The 22,028-nt window shown below is 38.7% G+C and overlaps 1 protein-coding gene across 3 annotated transcripts in view; it reads left to right on the forward strand.

Annotated features, from left to right (window-relative positions):
• Positions 1-22,028, forward strand: part of CCDC175 (coiled-coil domain containing 175) — an 83,834-nt gene that overhangs the window by 42,785 nt on the left and 19,021 nt on the right. For 2 of the 3 annotated variants that reach the window (XM_058429852.1, XM_058429853.1), the window contains exons 9-16: positions 1,088-1,224; positions 3,275-3,385; positions 5,981-6,052; positions 7,865-8,000; positions 8,550-8,681; positions 14,785-14,923; positions 19,446-19,525; positions 21,175-21,327. In XM_058429852.1, coding sequence (XP_058285835.1) covers positions 1,088-1,224; positions 3,275-3,385; positions 5,981-6,052; positions 7,865-8,000; positions 8,550-8,681; positions 14,785-14,923; positions 19,446-19,525; positions 21,175-21,327 — 960 coding nt within the window. Of the gene's footprint in view, positions 1-1,087; positions 1,225-3,274; positions 3,386-5,980; positions 6,053-7,864; positions 8,001-8,549; positions 8,682-14,784; positions 14,924-16,279; positions 16,358-19,445; positions 19,526-21,171; positions 21,328-22,028 lie in introns of all 3 variants that reach the window. The other variant, XM_058429854.1, reaches the window with a different exon arrangement.

Here is a 22,028-nt window from a genome sequence, read left to right on the forward strand (position 1 = left end):
TGATTCCATGTCTTTGCTATTCTGAATAGTGCAGCAATAAATATGAGCGCAGGTATCCTTTTGGTAGGATAGTTTATTTTCCTTTGGGTATATACTCAGTAATGGGATTGCTGGGTTGAATAGTAATTCTATTTTTGTTTTTTGAATAATTCTTTATTATCTTGTGAGTTCTTCAGTACTTCTACAAGTATTTTTTCATGTAGCTATTTTAGTTGTTCTCAGATAGAAGGTTGTTTTCAACTATTCAGCCCATTGTTTCCGCTAAACTTGACTTTCTTACCTCGTTTGAAGCAATCTAACAAGCAAAAAAATCTGATCTCATGTAGAACACTGGTGGGTACTATTTTTTGTCCTCAAATAGAAATATTTCACAAGAAACAAGCATAATATCAACTCAAAGATGTTTTGAGGAAGAGCTTGTGAGGATGTTACATTTTCTATAGTTTATATTCTGGAAAAAGGACATACTAATGTTGCTCAGCAGTCACAGTTTATTCATCCCATTTTGCATTTCAATATGGATTATTACTCTATGGTTTTGCAGCAGGGTTTACTATTTTTCTGTACTTAAAAAAATTTAAAGGCTGGGCGCAGTGGCTCAAGCTTGTAATCCCAGCACTTTGGGAGGCCGAGGCGGGCGGATCATGAGGTCAGGAGATCGAGACCACGGTGAAACCCCGTCTCTACTAAAAACACAAAAAATTAGCCAGACGTGGTGGCGGGCGCCTGTAGTCCCAGCTACTCAGAGAGGCTGAGGCAGGAGAATGGCGTGAACCCGGGAGGCGGAGCTTGCAGTGAGCCAAGATCGTGCCACTGCACTCCAGCCTGGGTGACAAAGCGAGACTCTGTCTCAAAAAAAAAAAAAAAAAAATTTATAGTAGAGGTCCCAAAATATACAGTTGTACGTTTGCTATAGAATTAAATCACTCTGCACTTATGGCATATTCACAGTGGGCTAAGCAATATCCCAGGTGCTTATGGCATATTCACGGTGGGCTAAGCAATATCCGAGTTGCCACCTGATGCAGATGGCCTCAGAGGAGTAGTGAAGCCAGTCCTCTCATTCACCTCCTTTGTTTTTCTCTAGCTGGTTGAAACACTGCATGCTGCTCGTATGGAATACAAAGACCTACAAGAGAAAGTGAAAACTCTTACCAGACAATATAAGATTGTTTTAAGTGAGGAAGAAGAAGCTTTTTTGCAAAAACGAAAGATTCATGATGAGTATGTCTTTACCCACACGTGTGATTCAACATGCCATCATTATGGGGTGTTTTCTTGCTATCAAAGTGGTGGCTCTCCACTTAAACTTATCCTAGTTTTTATTTTTATTTTATTTTATTTATTTTATTTATTTATTTTTTGAGACGGAGTCTTGCTCTGTCCCCCAGGCTGGAGTGCAGTGGCGCAATCTCGGCTCACTGCAAGCTCTGCCTCCCGGGTTCACGCCATTCTCCTGCCTCAGCCTCCTGAGTAGCTGGGACTACAGGCGCCCACCACCATGCCCGGCTAATTTTTTGTATTTTTAGTAGAGACGGGGTTTCACCGTGTTAGCCAGGATGGTCTCGATCTCCTGACCTCATGATCCGCCCGCCTCGGCCTCCCAAAGTGCTGGGATTACAGGCTTGAGCCACCGCGCCCGGCCAACTTATCCTAGTTTTTAAATCTATTGACAAAGATGAAAACGTTTGCTATCATTACTGGTTTCTGTCTCAGCAGCTCAGGCTGCCATAACAAAATACCATAGACTGGCTGGCTTAAGCAACAGAAATTGATTTTCTCACAGTTCTGGAGGCTGGAAGTCTGAGTGAGGGCCCTTTTCTAGCTTACAGCCACCCAGCCGCTTTCTCTCTGTGTCTTCACAGGGTGGAGAGAGAGAACATGCTGTCTGTCTGGTGTCTTTCTTTTATAAGGTCCCACCCTCATGTCCTCATCCAAACCTAATCACTTCCCCAAAGGCCCCATCTTTATAATATGCTCGAACATTATCACGACACTAATGCCCCACAATGTTCCTTTCTGCCATTCTAAAAGCACTTTAAATTTTATTTTTTTCTGATGAAAAAAGCAATGCCTGTACTTGATTTTTAAATTCAAATATAGAAATGTATAGCTTAGAGAGTAAAAATTACCCCACTCTCTCTGTTTCTTCATCATGTTGGGGGTTAGCGTTGCAACAGATAAATTCTGGAGATGGGGGAGACACAATTCAGTCCACAGCAGTTTGGAAGATGAGTCACTTAGATAAAATACTTTCTGTTACAGGCAGCTTCCTATCAATATCTGGGCATTTGAACAATACTATAAACTTCTCTGAGCCTCATTATTTTCTCCTGCAAATTGAGACAAAAAAATAACTACTTGAAACTCCGTCTCTACTAAAAATACAAAAAATTAGCTGGGCATGGTGGCGGGTGCTTGTAATCCCAGCTACTCTGAAAGCTGAGGCAGGAGAATCGCTTGAACCCAGGAGGTGGAGGTTACAGTAAGCTGAGATCATACCATTGCACTCTGGCCCGGGTGACAAGAGCCAGACTCCGTCTCAAAACAAAACAAACAAAAAAAACCCTTATCAATCCACACACTGACAGGAGCACTTTACATTTTATTAAATTCATTCATCCGTTGAGCTAGGCATTGTAATTCTCATTTTATAGCTGGTGAAACTGAAGCTTATTCACAGGTGAAGCTAATTGTTAGCTTAAGCTCACACTCTTATTAAGAGGTAGAGCCAATATGCAAAATTAGTCTGACTGACTCCTTCACCTTCCACGGAAGAACATGACAGAATTGATAAGCACGTTAGGAGAGACACACCCACTCAGAGAGATGGAGCACTACACAACTGTTGTTGTTTTGTGGTTACTATTGTGGTGAATGTTCTTTCAGTGGCTTGGGAATTTTCATAAATTTTATGAAAATCCTATGTGTATGCTGGGCACAGTGGCTCACGCCTGTAATCCAGCACTTTGGGAGGCCAACATGGACCAATCGCATAAGACCAGGCATTGAGACCAGCCTGGGCAACACAGGGAAACCCCATCTCTACAAAAGTACAAAAATTAGCTGGGAAAATTTTTGAAAAAAAGAAAATCCTGTGCATAAATTTAGATCTAGCTACCACTAGCAAAAAGACTTTGTTTCTATTTTTTAATAATTTATTTAGTGAATAGCTCATGATCTGAACTTTCAAAACTATTTTTGAAATTCTTATTTGTGTTTGCATATTTGATTATGTCAGCCTTCAACAAATGATAACTGTTTTTCATGATAGAAATCAGAAACAGCTGACATTTATTTCTCAGAAAGAATACTTTCTGTCACAAAAGAGAGTAGACATCAAAAATATGGAAGAAGGACTCATCACACTCCAGGAACTTCAACGGTATGTTTGTTGCCTTTGAAATTTTTTATCTTTATTTTCTCTGCATTTATTTTTTAATAAATGATAGCAATAAATCTATGTTGATTTCTAACATACTATAGAAAAGGAAGTTTATAACTAGCTCTCTCTGTTTCACAGTCTGGAAGTCATTCTCATGGACTTTTTCACTGAAACAATAAACAGGTTCTGAATTCTATGGGAGCTCCTGGGCCCCAGGAATGGACCAGTTGGGGTGCAGTGACAAGAATGTGCCTGAACATTATCACAACACTGAGTCCCATTGATGTTCATTTCTACATTCTAAGTCATTTTAATTTTAATTTTTTTCTGATTAAAAAATAATACCTGTACATGATTTTAAAATTCAAATATAAAATGCATAACTTAGAGAATAAAATTTACCCTAAAATCTCCATCTCTCCACAGGCATAATCACTGTTAATGGTTTACTATATATGCTTTCAAATATATATTTATATGTATGTATCCAAAAATTGGATTATACTCTACTATAACTGAATTTGTTCCACCTAGGAGGATGATAAAACAAATAAGGTAAAATGGTAACAGTTGGAGAAGTTGGTGAAGGATATATGGGAATTCTTTGTACTTTTTTTTTATGCTTACCTGTTGAGTTTGAAACTATTTCAAAACAAAGAAAATATATATATATATATACATCTTTTCTCAATCTTTAACTGCATAGTATTCTATGCAGATTATAGTATAATACACATTATACTATATTGTATTTAACCAGCACTCTATTGATGGAGATTTACTTTTGTCTGTTGCCTATATTACAAATATTTGAAGTTAACATATCTCTCTCTACCCGTGACTTTTTTTTTGTAATAAAGTCCTAAAAGTTGAAGTGCTGGATCAAAGGAGGATGCGTATTTTTCACTTTTATAATGATTGTCAAAATGACCTATGTAAATATTCTACCATTGTACACATTGAGTCTGAGCATAAGGCAGCTTATAGTTCAGTTGGGCAGAGAAGCAAGACTAACACATATGAAATAATTAATGAACCACATATGATGGTGAAAAATAAACCATATATGACAGTGTATTATAAAAAACAGTCAGGCATGCAAGTGAAATCAAGGAGTCCTTCGTTATATAGGATTTAAAATTTGAACTAGACCTTTAAAAGCAAGTCAGATTTTTCTGTGCTCATCGTATGGGGGAATAATATCACCATACAAAGGGAGACACATGATTTAAATACAGGACAATCAAGAAGCCAGCTTATAGAACTAAGGTAGGTGGTGATGAAAATTCAAGCACATACCAACAGATATCTGGAATGTGACAGGAAGCATAGGTTCCTTGAATGGTTGTCCCCATATTGTTAAATAATATATTCAAACATCTGTTTCCAATTATGTCAGCTTCATAAGGAAAACTACGAACTACTAATGAAAGAGGAGGAAGATCGATTTGGACTGAATCAGGTTTTATGTTCCTCATGAATAATGCAAATTTTATAGTCAGTTACTGTGTATAATTGCTCTGGTCACCAGGAATCTCAAAGCCAAATTTGTGGCCCAATGTTATTATCCATTTAGGATTTTTTTATATTATTGTTGCTTTATTTTAAACTGGTTCAAGTTCTTTATGGATTACATTAAATATGTAAATAAACAAAATCAGTAAGGTTGGGGTGAATTGTGAAGAGCCTTAGAGATCCAGAGGACATTAGATTTATTTTGGTAGAAAATTGAGAGCTCATACTATAGTTTCAAACAGAGAAAGAAACACGAGAACAGGTATGTTTCTAGTTTATTTAAGAGTGTTTCCTATTCTAAGTTTCATTTATGAATATTTCTTTCAAAAGATATAAAGCAGCATTTTACCTATGTGGCTTTCAATTCATTTCTGTCCAAGAAGCACTTAATAGGGAAAAGGCGGGGCGGGGGATAAAAATAAAGGCTTCTGTTACCTATGTTGGAATCTTCACATTTCCATCCATCCTACCACAAGAAAATCTTCTATCCTTAGTTAGTACTTTTCCCCAGTTCAAGAAACTATATTGGCTTTCTGAATTGTGTATTATATCAAATCAGAGCTCAATCTAGGGTCTGGAGTTCCTCAACAGTGTGTCGACCTTACTTCCTCTTGTGTCATAGGGTTATTCTTTCCTTCATGTCCTCTGTATACAGCAAGCCTAACTTATGTCATAACAGAGGCCTGACTTGCTGTTCCTTCCCTCTCTGTATTTGCAAATGATGACAGCCTTTCCTTGGTAAAATTGCACCTCCATTCTGACAATCCACATTCCTCCCTTTGAGAAACATTAACCTCTAGTAACCCTTCCTCCCCAGAAGTTTCTGGTTGCCTCCCCAGAAATCTCTTTTCTATCCTTGGCTATTCACCACAACCGTTGCAGAATCAGTTTGCACTAACATAGAATTGCAATTGTCTATCAGTCTGCCAGTGAAATGTTTAGTTGTTTCACAAGGCTTATTTTGTCTCCCAATTATTAGTAGACTGTAGCCTTACTGAGCATACAAATTATACATATAGAGTCTATTGTATATTCTAACAGCTCCCATAAATGCAAAATCCAATATGTTTTTCTTTTTAGAGCAACAAAAACAGTATATCAGCAACAAATCAAAATCCTGAGTGCTAACCTGGAAAGAGAAAGTCAGAGATGGTAAAGAAAAAAAAAAAAGTTTGTGTTTTGTGTTATCAGCAGTATATGTTATCTTAATGAACAGTGCAGAGTACTTCTTGTTACCAGAACCCAAGGGAATGATTTTCCTAAATTATGTGTAAATTCTCTCCGATCTAGATGTATTGGTTAATTTGATTTTTTTTTTTTTTGGCATTGAACAGAATCAAAATTTTCCGTTTCAATCAAGTGCAGTCACCAAAGAGTAAAATTGCTAATATTTGTGCAATGCCTTTTGCTCATCCAGGCCTCTTTGTGAACCAGTAGGGGAGGTGACAGGTATGGTAAGAGAGGAAGGTGGCGTGAAGGCTACCGGCTCTGCAGATGGCTTGCTTTGGTTGCTGTCCTTATTAGCTCTGTGACCAAGGCTAAGTTATTTAATAACTTCTCTTTGCTCCCATCCCTATAAAGTGGGGAAGGATAATAGTACCTACCTTATAAAGTAGCTGTGAATGTAAATGAGCTGATACATGTAAAATACTGTATTTAGATCAGTGCAGCTAAAAAGTTCTTGCTTATACTTAGCTGTATTTTATTATCATTGTTGTTATTGTTAGTATTATTATTATTATTTTGAGACAGAGTCTTGCTCTGTCGCCCAAGATGGAGTGCAGTGGTGCCATCTCGGCACACTGCAACCTCTGCCTCCCAGGTTCAAGTGATTCTCATGCCTCAGCCACCAGATTAGCTAGGACTACAGGCATGCACTACCACTCCCAGTTAATTTTTTTTTGAGATGGAGTCTCACTCTGTTGCCCAGGCTGAAGTGCAGTGGAGTGATCTCGGCTCACCACAACCTCCGCTTCCCAGGTTCAAGCAATTCTCCTGAGTAGCTGGGATTACAGGCATGCACCATCATGCTCGGCTAATTTTTGTATTTTTAGTAGAGATGGGGTTTCACTATGTTCGCCAGGCTGCTCTCAAACTCTTGGCCTCAAGTGATCTGCCCACCTCGGCCTCCCAAAGTGCTGGGATTACAGGCATGAGCCACCATGCCTGGCCAATGTTATTATTGAATGTGCACTTAAAGACTCTAATTGCACTTTTTTTTTTTGAGACAGAGTTTCACTCTTTTTGCCTAGGATAGAGTGCAATAGCACGATCTCAGCTCACCGCAACCCCCGCCTCCCAGGTTCAAGTGATTCTTCTGCCTCAGCCTCCCAAGTAGCTGGGATTTATAGGCCTGTGCCACAACACCTGGCTAATTTGTTTGTATTTTTAGTAGAAATGGGGTTTCTCCATGTTGGGCAGGCTGGTCTTGAACTCCTGACCTCAGATGATCTGCCCGCCTCGGCCTCCCAAAGTGCTGGGATTATAGGCGTGAGCCACCGTGCCTGACCCTAATTATACATTTTTACCATTCTTCAAATATGTAGCTTTTTAATGTTGTGGTGGAGAAAAATTTGAGAAAGCAGAAGTTTGAAATCTATCAGTAGCACATCTGATAATTTAGGTAATTCTGTTACTATTTCTGCCTGGGCCTCATTTTCCACTTGCCCCAAGCCTTCCTCATTTCTATCCTTTACCTGAAGGAGGCAAGCTGCCAGGTGTGTTTTGTTCGCTGTTCTATTGGAAGTGCAGATGTAACTTCTTACTCTGAAGCAACTTGCAGAGACAGAATTGAGGCAGTTAATGTTTTGTCTTACTTTTTCATGCAATGTGTGTAGTCTGCAACACTAATAGCACAAACAATTTTGTGTAGTCATAGTATGACTTGTTTTACTTTGAATTTCTTCATCTTTTTAGTAAACTGCTATGTTAATTTAATGGCAATTCTTTTGCTCTAATCTCTAGTGTTATAACTCAGTGGAAAATAGCTTGCTTGAGAAAAAAGCACGCACGTTGGACAGCCAAGATAAAAGCTGAAATACAAGCTGTTACAGAAAAAATTCAGAATGCAGAAGTTAGACGAACTGAATTACTTAACGAGGTAAGAGAACTGAAGGAACTTAGAATTAGTCCCCTACATTGCATATCAGCAATTCTCCTTCAATATTTAATTAAATCCTATCTTATTAAAAAGTATTTTCCTTTCTGCTGATTTCATGTTTAGAGTGAGTTATTTAATTTTCTTAGGAAATGTATTCACTTGCTGTATATTAACTAGAGAGAATTAGCAAATACAGTAGAATATGCTTTTGAAGCATGTAACCAGAAACTTACTTAAGGTTAGTCTTTAAGGGAATTACCTCTAAAAATATGAGCCCATGTATCATTTCTTTAAGCTTTTATATTTACCCTCTGCTCACCCACTGTCCTCTACCCTCCCCACTCCTCACGTCATATTTATAAAAATACCACTTGGTGAAGAACTTAATTTCTGGAGGAAAAAATATTCCTCTCAGTGGTTGCTGAGAAATTATATGAACTGAAATCAGAAGCCGGCCTCCTGCAAAGAGATATTAATTTCCTGGCTATTTGAAAATGTAAGGCTGATCACTACAAGAGAAATGACAAATTCTCATTTTTCTCTAATTAGACGAGTTTCAGAGAACAGGAGATCAGTGAATTTATGGCACAGATTGAAAAACTTACAATAGAATTAAAAGAAGAGGAGAAAGCATTTGTTAACAAAGAAAAAATGTTAATGAAAGAGTTAAGCAAGTATGAGGTAAATTTTATTTTGCATCTAAGAATACTTTTGGATGACTACATAAGGGGGAGGGGGAATACTATTTCATGCTATTCTAATCAGTTAAATGTAAAATAAATATTCTAGTATGAAAAAGGTTACAATTTCATTCTGGATCTTCTTTTCCTGAAGAGGAAGCAGAGCAATAAGAAATATTTTTTCAGCAATAATAATAATAATAATCACACTTCAAATTAGGTAAAACTGTTGGCAACGGCTTTGGAGACAGGTGGAGTTGTGTAGGAAGCCATTTGGAGCTGGCTTGAAAATAGCTGGGGCAAAGGAGATTAGTAAAGTCAGTCTCAGATGTGCTCCTTAAAAAGAGGGTATCATGCTGCCTTGAGAGCTGCCAAAAGCCAACCTGAGATAGAACAGGGCATGGATGCTGGGGGAGGTGGAGAGAAAAGGCACTGAAAGTACCCGGAAGTGCCAGGTCCACAGAAACACAATAAAAAAATGCACCTTTTCAAGGTGATGATGTTACCCCGGAGGCAGCCATTAGCACAGCAGCTGAGAACAGGGATGGGTGGTAGAAGCCTTCCTGAACTTGATTAGGTTTGAAAAGGAAGAAAAGGTCTTGGCTACAGCAAAGAGGGGCTTTATTTGAAGGAAATAATCTCATACTGCAGGACGAAAATAGGGAGCTCGGAAATTTCCTAATTTAGAGTCTTACCTGATCCAAGTTGTTTTCCCCCACCCCATCCCAGCCTGCCACATCTACAGAAACCCTCTGCAGATGACTGGCCCAAGGACAGCCAATTCTTTCTGTTAATAATATTAGTAACCAAAAGAAAGTAGTCACATTTTTCATTCAAAAATACTAGGAGAAAAACAACTGAAAAGAGGAACAAAACTTTCCAACAAATGAAGAACACTCAGAAAAAATGGTGGCATGGAACAAATAAAAACTATGATCAGGCAAGGTGCAGTGGCTCATGCCAGTAATCCCAGCACTTTGGGAGGCCAAAGTGGGTGGATCACGATGTCAGGAGTTCAAGCTCAGCCTGGCCAAGATAGTGAAACCCCATCTCTACTAAAAATACAAAAAAATTAGCCGGGTGTGGTGGCATGCGCCTGTAATCCCAGCTACTCAGGAGGCTGAGGCAGAGAATTACGTGAACCCAGCAGGCAGAGGTTGCAGTGAGCCGAGATCACGCCACTGCACTCCAGCCTAGGCGACAGAGCGAGACTCCATCTCAAAAACAAACAAAATACTATGATCAAACATTCTTCTATGAATTTAAAAACATGATTTAATAGCCGTACAAAGGAAAATTATTAGTATGGAAATGTAGAAACTTAGGGAAGAGATGTCAGAAGGTGAGGGCCAGAAAATAGGAAGAGGTGAAACAGAAACTGGCGCAACTCAGGGAACAAAGGAAGGAAAGATGACACAAATGACTACAATGTTAGAAGAAACAGGGTGAGGAGGGACAGAGAGGAGGCAGGGTGGAAAGCATTAGTCTAGGTGCCTGGCATTCTTCTAAATGCTGAAAAACAGGCAAAAACTGCCTTTATGGAGCTTTCTATCTAGCATGGGGGAATGAAAATAAATGAGGTGAACAACAAGTAGTATATTGGATGGTGATAAATGGCATAGAGAAAAATCAGTCAGGGAAGTGGGACAGGGAGAGTGCACATGATATGGTCTGTATGCTGTTGTAAATAGGGGTAGTCAGAGAAGGGTCCAGCTCTGAATATGAGGCAGGGTGCCCTGCAGATGTCTGCAGGAGATGGCTCCGGGCAGAGGGCATGCTAGGCAGGAAGGGCCTGCGCCAGGACCCTGCTATCTAAGGAATCACAAGGGGGTGGGGTTGCTGAATAAGAGCTGGGGAGTGCCAGGGGTGGTAGGAGTCATCTTCAGGAAGCAGATGCTGAGATGGAATTAGGAGTGATAAGTTACATTAGGGAGAAGTATCTATGACAAGATTGGGCAGGGAAAGCTGTCAGGCCATTATGTAGCCTGACAAACTCTCTCTGGGGAGCTCTGGAGCAAGGATTGCCTGTTAGAAGAGGCCTGCCTTGGGCAGAAATGGCTGGCTGCATCCTTGTACCACCTCCTTGCTTAGTCACTGACTGGGGACTGCCCCAAAGGAGCATGATATTGGCTAGATAGCTGAGCTGACCCTGAAGGAGCCAACTATTGGATGTGTGAGCTAAACACATTCCTCACAATGGTGTGGCGAGTCCGCCTTCAAGGGGAGATCCAAGTGGAGCATCAGGCACACCCTTATAGGCCATCATAAGTACTTTGTCCTTTGTTCTGTCTGGGCTAGAAAGCCATTGGAGGGTTCTGAGTGGAGGGCTGAAATAATCTGAGTTTTTCCTTTAATTAGGATCACTCTAGCTTCTATGTTGAGTGGAATTTAGGAAAGAGAAGGGTGGACATAGGAAGAACAATTAGGGAGCTAAAGCAATAACCCAAGTTAGAAATGAAGGTAGCTTGAACCAAAATGGTAACCGAAGAGGTGTTAAGAAGCGGTCAGTGTCTCAGATACTTTTGATAATTTTGCCATCATAACTACTGGTAAAACAATGAGGGCAATCCCCTTTGAGTCATGAACAGGATAAGGAATAAGGATCCTATTTAACTTTTTACTCAAGTTTATACAGTGCAATTAGGCAAGGTACATAATATAGAAGCATAAGACTTGGCAGATGAGATGACTGGTAGATCGCAAAACTCAAGAAAATCAACTGCAAAACCACTACACGCAAGCCTCCAGCCTGCACTCGGCTTGCCAGGCTGGGTGCCCACTGCAGGGCTGTGTCCACCCATGCCTAATTCACACAAAGGGATGGGCCAATGACAGTCTGTGCACCATTATTATATAGCAATAACCCGATTTCCCCTTGATAATCAGCACCAATAACCTCAGGCACATTGTAATCCCATTTCTGCCTTTGATTCATGGCATGAGGAACCCAAAATTAGAAGGAAGCAACCTCACATTGTGGTTTATGAAACTATTGTTGTGCCCCTGGTGGAACCATTTTTCTCCCCAGTAGTATCTCTAAATCAACAGAACCCAAAGTCACAGGGAGGAAAAGCAAAATCATTAGGTTTAATAGTGAGAAGTCCCACTACCATTTGGGTCTCTGACCCATACATTCTAAGGAAAACAGCCCTGAATATTAATTAGATTAGTCACTGGTTCATAATATAAACATCCCAGTGTTGGGATGTGTTGTTGACAAGGCAGTGCTGTGGCTGACTTTTCCATAGGCCTGGCTCCAATACCAGGCCCTCCATTGTAAATCTTCTATCGGAGCTTGCCACAGATTTTTCACATCATCCTGATATAGCATGGACAAACCCAGGCCAAGGACCATTCACTTTTCTAGGTCCTACAGCCCTGTATCTGGCAGAATTTGATCAGAGAAGCAGAGCTGCCAGGAAAAGGGTTTAGTATAGGACTTGACCTTCTGCAAATGTGGTATCTAGTTACACAGTCTGGTGAGGCTGTCAGCTTTACATCTGGTGCTGGGGCCTGAAGTCAGCGGGGCAGGTACTTGGGATGAAAAGACCAACAGGAAGTGAATGGAAGCAAAAACAAACTGGAACTCACAGGATGAGCGAGGGTGGACTGGAATCTGCGTAGGTCTCTCTTTTCCAACGCTCCAACTTCAGGGAGATGGGGGACCTGGAGCAGAAACTGGAGCCTGCATTCACTGACCTCTAAATATGCATGTAGCTCAGGAATCAGAAACAATGAGAAAGGATCTAGAAGGATCTGAAGACCATGTGAACCTGACTGGCTGCCTCACTTCAACCTGAGCCCACAGGCAAGCAACAACTTGCTATACTGAACCTGGTACCCCACAGTCTCTTTCAGAGCATGGAACAAGAGAATGGCTTCTTATCACAGCAGCCCTGGGAACCTGAGCTGCATACAGGCAATGGGAATGAATTAATGCATGCACATACAAACTTGTATTTACAGGCTATTCTTTTTTAAAAAACATAGTATGGATAATACAGGATTGAGTTTCTTTCTTTTTTTTTTTTTTTTTTTTTTTTGAGACGGGGTCTCACTCTGTTGCCCAGGCTGGAGTGTAGTGGCACCATCTCAGCTCACTGCAACCTCTGCCTCCCGGGTTCAAGCGATTCTCCTGCCTCAGTCTCCCAAGTAGCTGGGACTACAGGTGCATGCCACCACGCCTGGCTAATTTTTTTGTACTTTTAGTAGAGACGGGATTTCACCATGTTAGCCAGGATAGTCTCAATCTCCTGACCTTGTGATCTGCCCCCCTCCACCTCTCAAAGTGCTGGGATTCCAGGTGTGAGCCACTGCGCCTGGCTGGATTGAGTTTCTTAACCTGCTTAAATGTTGCAGTCTGGAGAAATGTACTCTTGCTTTTGCATTATGATATTTTTGTATTATGGTCTTTTTCTGTGCATTTTAGCTTCTTTGTATTTATTCATAAGGATGCTAATGGCAATTTGGGAGGAGACATATCAGCCAGCATATCAATATATTAGTTAAGATGCAAGAAAACTACTCTATCAAAGATACACTAAAACACAGTGAACATAAGCAAGATGTGAAAAGGGTTAACAACCCTCTTTCCTTTTTTATTGGGAAACTGGCCCTGGGTTAACCACTTTCTGACTCCTTCCCCTAATAGCCTGATGAAGGTAGAATATCAGCTATATTAGGAAGCAACATTGCCTGTATAACAATGACTCCTGATTTGTATGCTGCATCTTGACTGGAAAAATAACCCATGGGAAACTGTGGCATTGGGCTTCCCTGGGTTTGGTGGCTCTCTTAAGTGGGTATGCCCTTTGAAACCTGGAAGGTATGTCCAAGAGATATTAGTTCTTATATGAACATGGGGTTTCTAAGCCAGGGAGACTATAACCCCACCTGTGTGAGTCTCTGTCTCTCTTGCATCTGAAGTATCACTTTAGTGGGCGTGAAGGAAACAGCCACTGGTCTGCTGTCTTGTGCAGACACCTCCCAATAGGGAAGCATGCCTGGCACTGCCCTGCTAAAATTTAGCATTTCCTTCCAATTATGTGTGCATACAACTTGGACAAAAATTAAAACTAAAAGTTTTTAAGAGTAAACTAGGACAAGTGTAGCCTAATCAAATTTTGTGAGTCTGAACATCTAGTTGGGAAGATGCTCAAAGGGGTCATTATAGCAAGAGAGATGTTTGTTTTTCTTTCCCAGTCCAGGCCATAGAGAAGGGGTCCAGGGCTGGCAGAGTGGCTCTGCCATCCTCAGCATGAGCCTAACATCTGTGTGTCAAGGAGTAGCTTCCATTCTCATTCTCCTCTGGCCAGAGGAGGGAGGAAAGGACCAGGGGAGCATACAGCTGTTCCTGTTGCAGGAGCAGAGCCCAGAAGTGGCACACATGACTTCCATTCACAAACTCCTTGGTCACACCCTCCCGCAAGGGAAGGCCGGAAACCATACTCTACATGTGCTCAGCTGAAACTCAGGAGCCCTGACATTGAAGGAGAAGAGAACAAATATTAAATGTCAGTTGGTGGTCTCTGCCATAGTCACCATTTAAAATCCATCCTGATTTGCTAAGAAAGGTCCAACTATTATTCCATTTGAAACTAAACAAAACTTGAGTTTGAATAAGTAGGCAGGCATCTTCATGTTTTGCTTTGGGCACTTTTTACCCATTTATTTTAACATTATATCCAATTACTTCTATCCTCTTCCCATTTCTCACATCCAGCATTTCTTAGAAGTGTATTGTTTATCTGCCTCTTTTTGGTAAAATATTACCTATTACCGAAGGAAATTTTCTCAGATATGTTTTTGGGCCATATACATGGTAGTGTTCATAGAGATATAGCAGAAGAGGTTTAAAGCAGAAGGGATCTTTAGAGAACCAGTTGAATCTAATCTCCTTACTTTGTGGATTGTCAGAGTGTCAGTGAGTCAGGGAACAAATATTTATTAAAAGATTAGTATATGCCGTATATCTTTCTATGTACCTCAGGATAGGAGACCAAGACAGACAAAACTCTTTCCTTCAAAAAACTTATATTCTACTTTAAATTGTTTTGTGAATTATCCAAAATTATATTTCTCAATTGATTTTATTTTCTTTAAAGGAAATGTTTGTTAAGGAAACACAAATTAACAAAGAAAAGGAAGAAGAACTGGTTGAGTGTCTTCCACAACTTCAGGTGGCAGAACAAGAGTATAAAGAGAAAAAAAGAAAGCTAGAAGAGCTCAGTAATATTATTACAGGTACATATGAAGCATTTAGTAATTAAACTCAATCCCAGGTAAGGATTTCACTGTCATCTTCTAACACAAGGCAGGTCATCAGTTGCAAGCCAATGGTGAAACTCACCGAACGTTCCCCATTACCTTTAGCCCTCTGTTCTCTAGTTTTCGCTTCACCTACTAATTTCTCCTCCACACTACAATCTTACTGTTTCTATTGTCAAAATTTTCCTTTTCTCTTTTAAAAATTATTTAAGACTTAGTCCTTTACTATATTATTTTCTTTCTCTCCATACTTTGGAAAGGTAGAACTAACTCATTTGTTTGCTACCATGTGGAAATTTTTTTCTATTTCTTCCATGAATTTGCAAATTATATCTCTTTTCCTGCTATGATTTTAACCATTTATTGAGTAAGCACTCCTCAGATCTCTTTTTCACTGATTTCCTCCTAAGGCGCAGATAGGTAAGAGCTTGTCTCAGATCTGGGAGTTAGTAGAGGATGTGAAATATGTCTGAAAGTATGCATATTTTTAATTATATTACATAGTATAATCATGCATGTTTAATATAAAAATAATTACTTTCTCTACAAAAAATTGGATGTAATCATTCAACCCTGTGCCCAAGGTCCAAAGTTTATATATCCAGAATCTTTTTTTTTTTTTTTTTTAAATCAAAACCAAAAACACACAGGGTCTCACTATGTTGCTCAGGCTAATCTCAAACTCCTGGGCTTAGGAGATCCTTCTGCCTTGGCCTCCCAAAGTGCTGTGCCTGGCCCAGAATCATCTTTTTGGGTTTTGAGTCTTGTATTGCATTTGGGGAGTAGAGGGTCATTAAGGAATCTGCCCAGGTCTTTAAGCAGGAACAACTTCCAGAATTTGTATCTTCTAGATGATGAAAGAAGAGACATGGGAATCAGAAGGCGAGGACCAAAATTTACAGAAAGGACTAGAATGGGAACAAAAATTGTCTACTGGTTAGCAAAGACAAATATGGGGATAGGAATTAAAATCGCCTGTGTCAAAATGGGACATTCATATGGAACCCCAATATGTTCAAATGTAGAATAAAAAATATTCAAAAGTGAATAGTGATTATTGCCAAGGAGGGTGGATTTTTAAAAATGTAAGAATGTTATAATAATAATACGTGGGTAATTGGCCTGGTTCCCACTCCTCAGATGATTTTCCACTTTCTTGTCAGGTTTTCATTTAGTCAACTTAAGTAGGTTTTCTTGGCCTCTTACCACTTTTACCCAGACTTACAATACATATGTCTCTTATTCCCAATTTTCTTTTCTTTTCTCTTTTCTGTTCTTTTCTTTCTTTCTCTGTCTTTTTTTTTTGAGATGGAGTCTCACTCTGTTGTCCAGGCTGGAGTGCAATGGTGCAATCTCGGCTCACTGCAACCTCCACCTCCTGGGTTCAAGCGATTCTCCTGCCTCAGCCCCGTGAGTAGCTGGGATTACAGGTGTGCGCCACCATGCCTGGACAATTTTTGTATTTTTGGTAGAGATGGGGTTTCACCATGTTGGTCAGGGTGGTCTTGAACTCCTGGCCTCATGATCTGTCCACCTCTGCCTCCCAAAGTGCTGGGATTATAGGTGTGAGCCACTGCGTCTGGCCTATTCCCAATTTTCTACTATCCCAGCCATTCTTCCTATCCCTTTGTGTACTAGGTGGAGGATGTAAGAAACACTAGGAGTATAAAAGTAAGCAATACATTGCAAGTACTAAATCTCTTAATGTAAACAAAGGGGAGAAAATGCTGAAGAAAGTAGATAAAAGAGGGGAAGACAGGAGAAAAGAAGTAAAGGGAACATAAGAGCAGGAAAGTTGACCTGCCAGCAGTTACGCTTACCGAGAATGGCATGCATGGGCTCCATACACAGAAAGCTTTTAGTTAAATCTGATGGATAAAACATATAAATATATCTTTGTTCCCTCATAAAACTCCCAAATATGTATATAAAGGGTTTTTTTTCTAAAAAATATACAAATCCATAAGTACCAAGACACTGCAAGACATTTGCTATCTGCTGATTTATTATTTATTTATTACCTGATAATAAATATCAACAACTTTTGGGAAGACGTAATTGGATAGAGGCAGAGAGAGAAATATAAATACCAAGAGCCTGCCAAAAAGGGCACCATGAAGGCAACAAGTTATTTCCCCTGAAGTTGTAAAGTCACAGGCAGTGGAGTCCCCTGAAACTATGACAGCTGAGATGAGTCACAGGGCTAAAGGTTGGTTGAAAGTCTTCATAAAGAGCAATTAGAGCTCCAGGTCAAATCCCCTCCTTGTGCAGTTAGCTGAGTGACTCCTCCTCCTCAATGCTGGCAAAAGAAACTGGACCAGATGGCTTCAGACTGCAAGGCATCAGATATGGCTGAGAGCAGAAGACAGGTACTGTACTGAGATCCCCACTGAGATCCCCTCTGAGCTCAGCTTGATGAATGCTGCCAGCCAATGGTGTTGTGAACTGTTCCATAATCCCTTACCCCAACCTGAGGAAGGAGACTAACATATTCTTCCTCTAAGGAAACTGAACAATTCAGAGAAAAGCCCCACAACAGCACCGACATTTGATGGTCCCCTCAAATGGCTGGTTCCTTCCTGATTACTGTATATTGAAGCTCACCCAGGACTATTAAATGGGATCAGATAAAGATCTGAAGCACCCAGTGCGAAAGAGAAACTGAAATGGACAGAACAAGAGAACTTGGTGGAAACAGAGAAAATGCAAAGAGCATAAGCATACTTTTAAAGAGTATATTCTTAGAGAAATAAATATATTGCATTTATGAAAAAAAAGATGCTGAAAGATTAGAGAACAGAAAGAGCTCTCAGAAATTAAAAGTATAATAACAAATGTTAAAATTCAATAGGAAAATTATAAGAAAAGTTAAGAAAATCTCTGTAAAAATAGAGCAACAACAACAAAAAGAGATGAGGAAAAGGAGAGAAAGGCAAGAAAATTTAAAAACTATTCTGAGATGCCAAATATCTACCTAACAACAAGACCAGAAAAAAATCTGAATAATCCTTACATTATTATAATGATCTAAACAGTTAAAATTTATTTAAACAAAAACCATAACTTTATAGGAAGTTTAGGGATGAAATGTAGAGGTTGTGGGTGTGGGTGGGGGATGTGGGAATGGGAGTAAGCATGCTAAAATCTCCTCTCCTATACATGACGAAGTAAATAGAAACTGCCTGACAATGATAAATCAAGATATAGCCATATATTCATGTTTTTAAAGAACTAATAAAATTATCAAAGAAATAATACAAAAATATTTCTTATAACTAGAGAATATAGATTTCCATTTTTAAATGTCCAAGCAAATCCCCGAAACAATATTTAAAAGAAAAGACTAAGCCATTTTAGTGTGGAATTTCAGAAGGAAAAACAGAAAGAGAGGATCCTAAAAGCTGCTAGAGAGAAAAATCAGATCTCACACAAAATATTAGAAATCAGAATCATTTCAAACTTCTTAACAGCAACATTATAGTAGAAGTTATAAGACAATGCCTTCAAAATTTGAGAGAAAATAATTTCCAACATTAGATACCCAGCTAAACAATCAATCAAGAATATAGAATGGAAACATATTGAGATATACAAGATCTCAAAACATTTATCCCATTTACTCTTTTTCCTGAAGCTGTCTAAAATTTGCTTCAACAAATAGAAGAAATGAATCAAGAAAAAGAGTATAAGAAATTTAGGAAATAGGAGGTCCAACATAAGAATAATACAAAGGGTTCTGGTTGAATAAAACCTTTAAAAAAAGAAAAAGAAAAATGCAAAAGGAAGTCCCAAGAAGTCAGCTGCAAAGCAAGCACAAAGAAAGAAAAGATTGCAAAAGGCATATCTCAGAGGGAGGTTCTAAGGGAGAGGGGAGAAATGAAACTGACAGATTTGTTAATGTGTTTGACCATATGTGAAATAAAATTTGAAAGGGTGTACAGTTCTGTGGTAGATTTTGGTATGAATTAATTATATGTACATGAAACACTGAGCAATTTTTTAAACAAAGCAATCTTTAACTCCAAGAAAAAACAAAAATTAAACTAAAAAGAAAATCTAATCATATTATACCATTTGGCTCATCGGGGATAATCCTTATTGCCATAATGATCTAAATGGTTACAATTTATTTAAACAAAAACTAGAACTTTATAGGAAGGTTAGGGACAAAATATAGAAGTTGTAGGTGTGGGAGAAGGATGTGGGAATGGGACTAAGTAAATGGAAAATGCCTGAAAATGATAAGTCAGAAAATAGGCATATATGCATATTTTTAAAGAAAATTGAGCTAAATAGAAGAAGAAACAACTAAAAAGAGTTAAAAATGTTTGATTCTGAGGAGTCAGACAGGAGTAAACATAGCATTGTGGAGTGCCTGACAGTTGGTTTTTGTTATAAACCTTGTGAGAGAATTTGACTTTTAAAACTAGGTACTTCTTTGATTAATATTTTTTAACTAAATTTTTGAGGTAGTTATTTTTTTTCTTTGTTTTAATAGCACAAAGACAGGAGGAAGATTTACTGAACAATCACATTTTTCTGTTTACAAGGGACTTTTCAAGATACATTAGCAACACGGTAAAGGATCAATGCATTAATTCTTTTTTTTATTATTACTAGAATAGTGGTATATACAGACGGTAGTATTTACCTGGCATTGAAGTTTTCATGAAATCCACATTTGTTAAACTTACCCATTCAATCTCAATATTTAAAAATCTTTGTTACAACACATATATATGCATATGTATACACATATACCTGTACACATATGCTATGTATGTGTATATATGTATACTTACGTGTATATGTATACAGAGAAAGCGGGAGAGAGACTAGAACCAACTAACATGTACTTGTGGAACAGTCATTGAGTGGACCTCGGTTTTCTTATTTATAAGTTAGAAACTTGATTCTGCTTTTTAAGGGTGAGTGAACAAAGGTTGCGGTGGGGGAGTGGATGAATTAGCAGCAGGTAAAGAGATGTCTAGTGCCTTTTTAAAATTTATAATCAATAGTTGGTGATAAGCATATGCATGTGGAATTGGTTAATTAAAAGTGGAAACATTCTCTGAGATGCCTTGATATCAAAATGTAACTTTTTTTTTTTTTTGAGACGGAGTCTCACTCTGTTGCCCAGGCTTCAGTGCAGTGGCACAATCTCGGCTCACTGCAACCTCAGCCTCCCAGTTTCAAGCGATTTCTTTCTAATTTTTGTATTTTTTAGTAGAGATGAGGTTTCACCATGTTGGCCAGGTTGGTTTCGAACTTCTGACCTCAAGTGATCCGCCTGCCTTGGCCTCCCAAAGTGCCAGGATTACAGGCATGAGCTACTGCGCCTAGCCTCAAAATGTAACTTTTAATATGTTATAAAATATGAAGGAATATATAGGAAAATATGAAGGAGAAAATTACAAGTATAGTGTATATACAGTTCTGTTTCCTTAATAAGATTCTTCTGGTGTTGATTATATAATAATAAATATCATGTTATAATAGTATAATAATAGAGAACTGAATAGAGAATTCAATAGAGAAAACGTTAGAGAATTCTGAAAAAATTCATAATCTTCTTCTTTCTTCAAGAAACATTAAGTCCTCCTTTAAAAGCCTCAATATATTTCCCCTTCTCTATTTTTGCTGGACAATTGTTTGTATATCAAAGTATAGTCATCCCTTGATATCTATGGGGGATTGGTTCCAGGACCAACATGACTATCAAAATCCACGGATGCTCAAATCCCTTGTATAACATGGTGTACTATTTGCATATAACCTACCCACATTCTCCAATATACTTTAAATTATTTCTAGATTACTGAAAATATCTAATATAATGTAAATGCTATGTTAGTAGTTGTCATACTGTATTGTTTATTATTTGTATTTGTTGTTGTTATTATTTTTATTTTTGTGAATATATTCTATTCATGTTTAGTCAAATCCACAAATGCGGAACCCACAGATACAGAGGGCTGACTGTATATTTTATTTTGTGAAGTTGTCTCAATGTCTGGGGTTCTTATCTTGAAGTCCACAGACCCCCTTCCTAGAGTCCATGAATAAATGTGGGGTTGATAGGTTTTTCTAAGGAAAAATATCTATCCTCTGCTGGATGCTTCAGGAATTAATTTAGAATCCGGCTCCAAATGTGACCTAGGCAGTATAATACCCTCGTGCCCTACTCTTTGAACTCAGAGATAATTTGGGGTTTTTTGTTTGAGCAGGAGGATGTAAAACAAGAATTAAAACAATTACGAGATCAAGAAAGCAAAAAAACCAAAGATCATTTTGAAACTCTAAAGAACTTAGAAAATGGATTCTATATAAATGACCAAAAAGCAGATCTTCTGCTCCTGGAAAATAAAAAATTAAAAGAAGTAAGTTTAAGAGCACCATGCTTTTCATGATGGCTTTGATTAATTGACTAGACCTGTAATAGTTATGAGAGAAAAGATGAGAATAGCTCTTGAAAAATTTTTAATGGAGCATAAAGTACACACAGAAAAGTGCCCAGATTGCAAGTGTACAGCTCCATGAACACACCTGTGTAACCAGGACCCACATCAAGAAACAAAGCATTATCAGTATCCAGATATCCTCTATGCCCCTTCTAGTCACTAACCAGCCCCACTAAGGGTGCCACCATGCTAACGCCACAGACTAGTTTTCCCTGGTTTGGAACATTGTAGGTATAGAACAATACAGTGTAGGTTCTTTTGCTCAACATTATGTTTGTGAGGTTCAGCCTTATTGTTGAGTGTAGTTTGTTATTCTTAGTTCTGTATAGTATTGCATTGTATGACTACTACTACAATGCATTTATACACTCGACCATTGATGGGTATTCAGAGAGTTTCTAATTTCTGGCTATTACAGATAGTATTGCTGTGAACATTCTAGTTCATGTTTTTTTTGTGAACATACATACATATTTCTGTTGAGTGTACATCTCAAGTGGAATTGCAGAGCCATAGGGATGTGTATCTCCAACTTTAGTACATACCACCAGTCTCCCAAAGGAGTCGCACCAATTGCCACTCCCACCAGCAATGCATGAGAGCACCAGTTGCTCCACACT

This window comes from Hylobates moloch, unplaced genomic scaffold, assembly GCF_009828535.3.
Source record: "Hylobates moloch isolate HMO894 unplaced genomic scaffold, HMol_V3 SCAFFOLD_16, whole genome shotgun sequence".
Lineage (NCBI taxonomy): Eukaryota > Metazoa > Chordata > Mammalia > Primates > Hylobatidae > Hylobates > Hylobates moloch.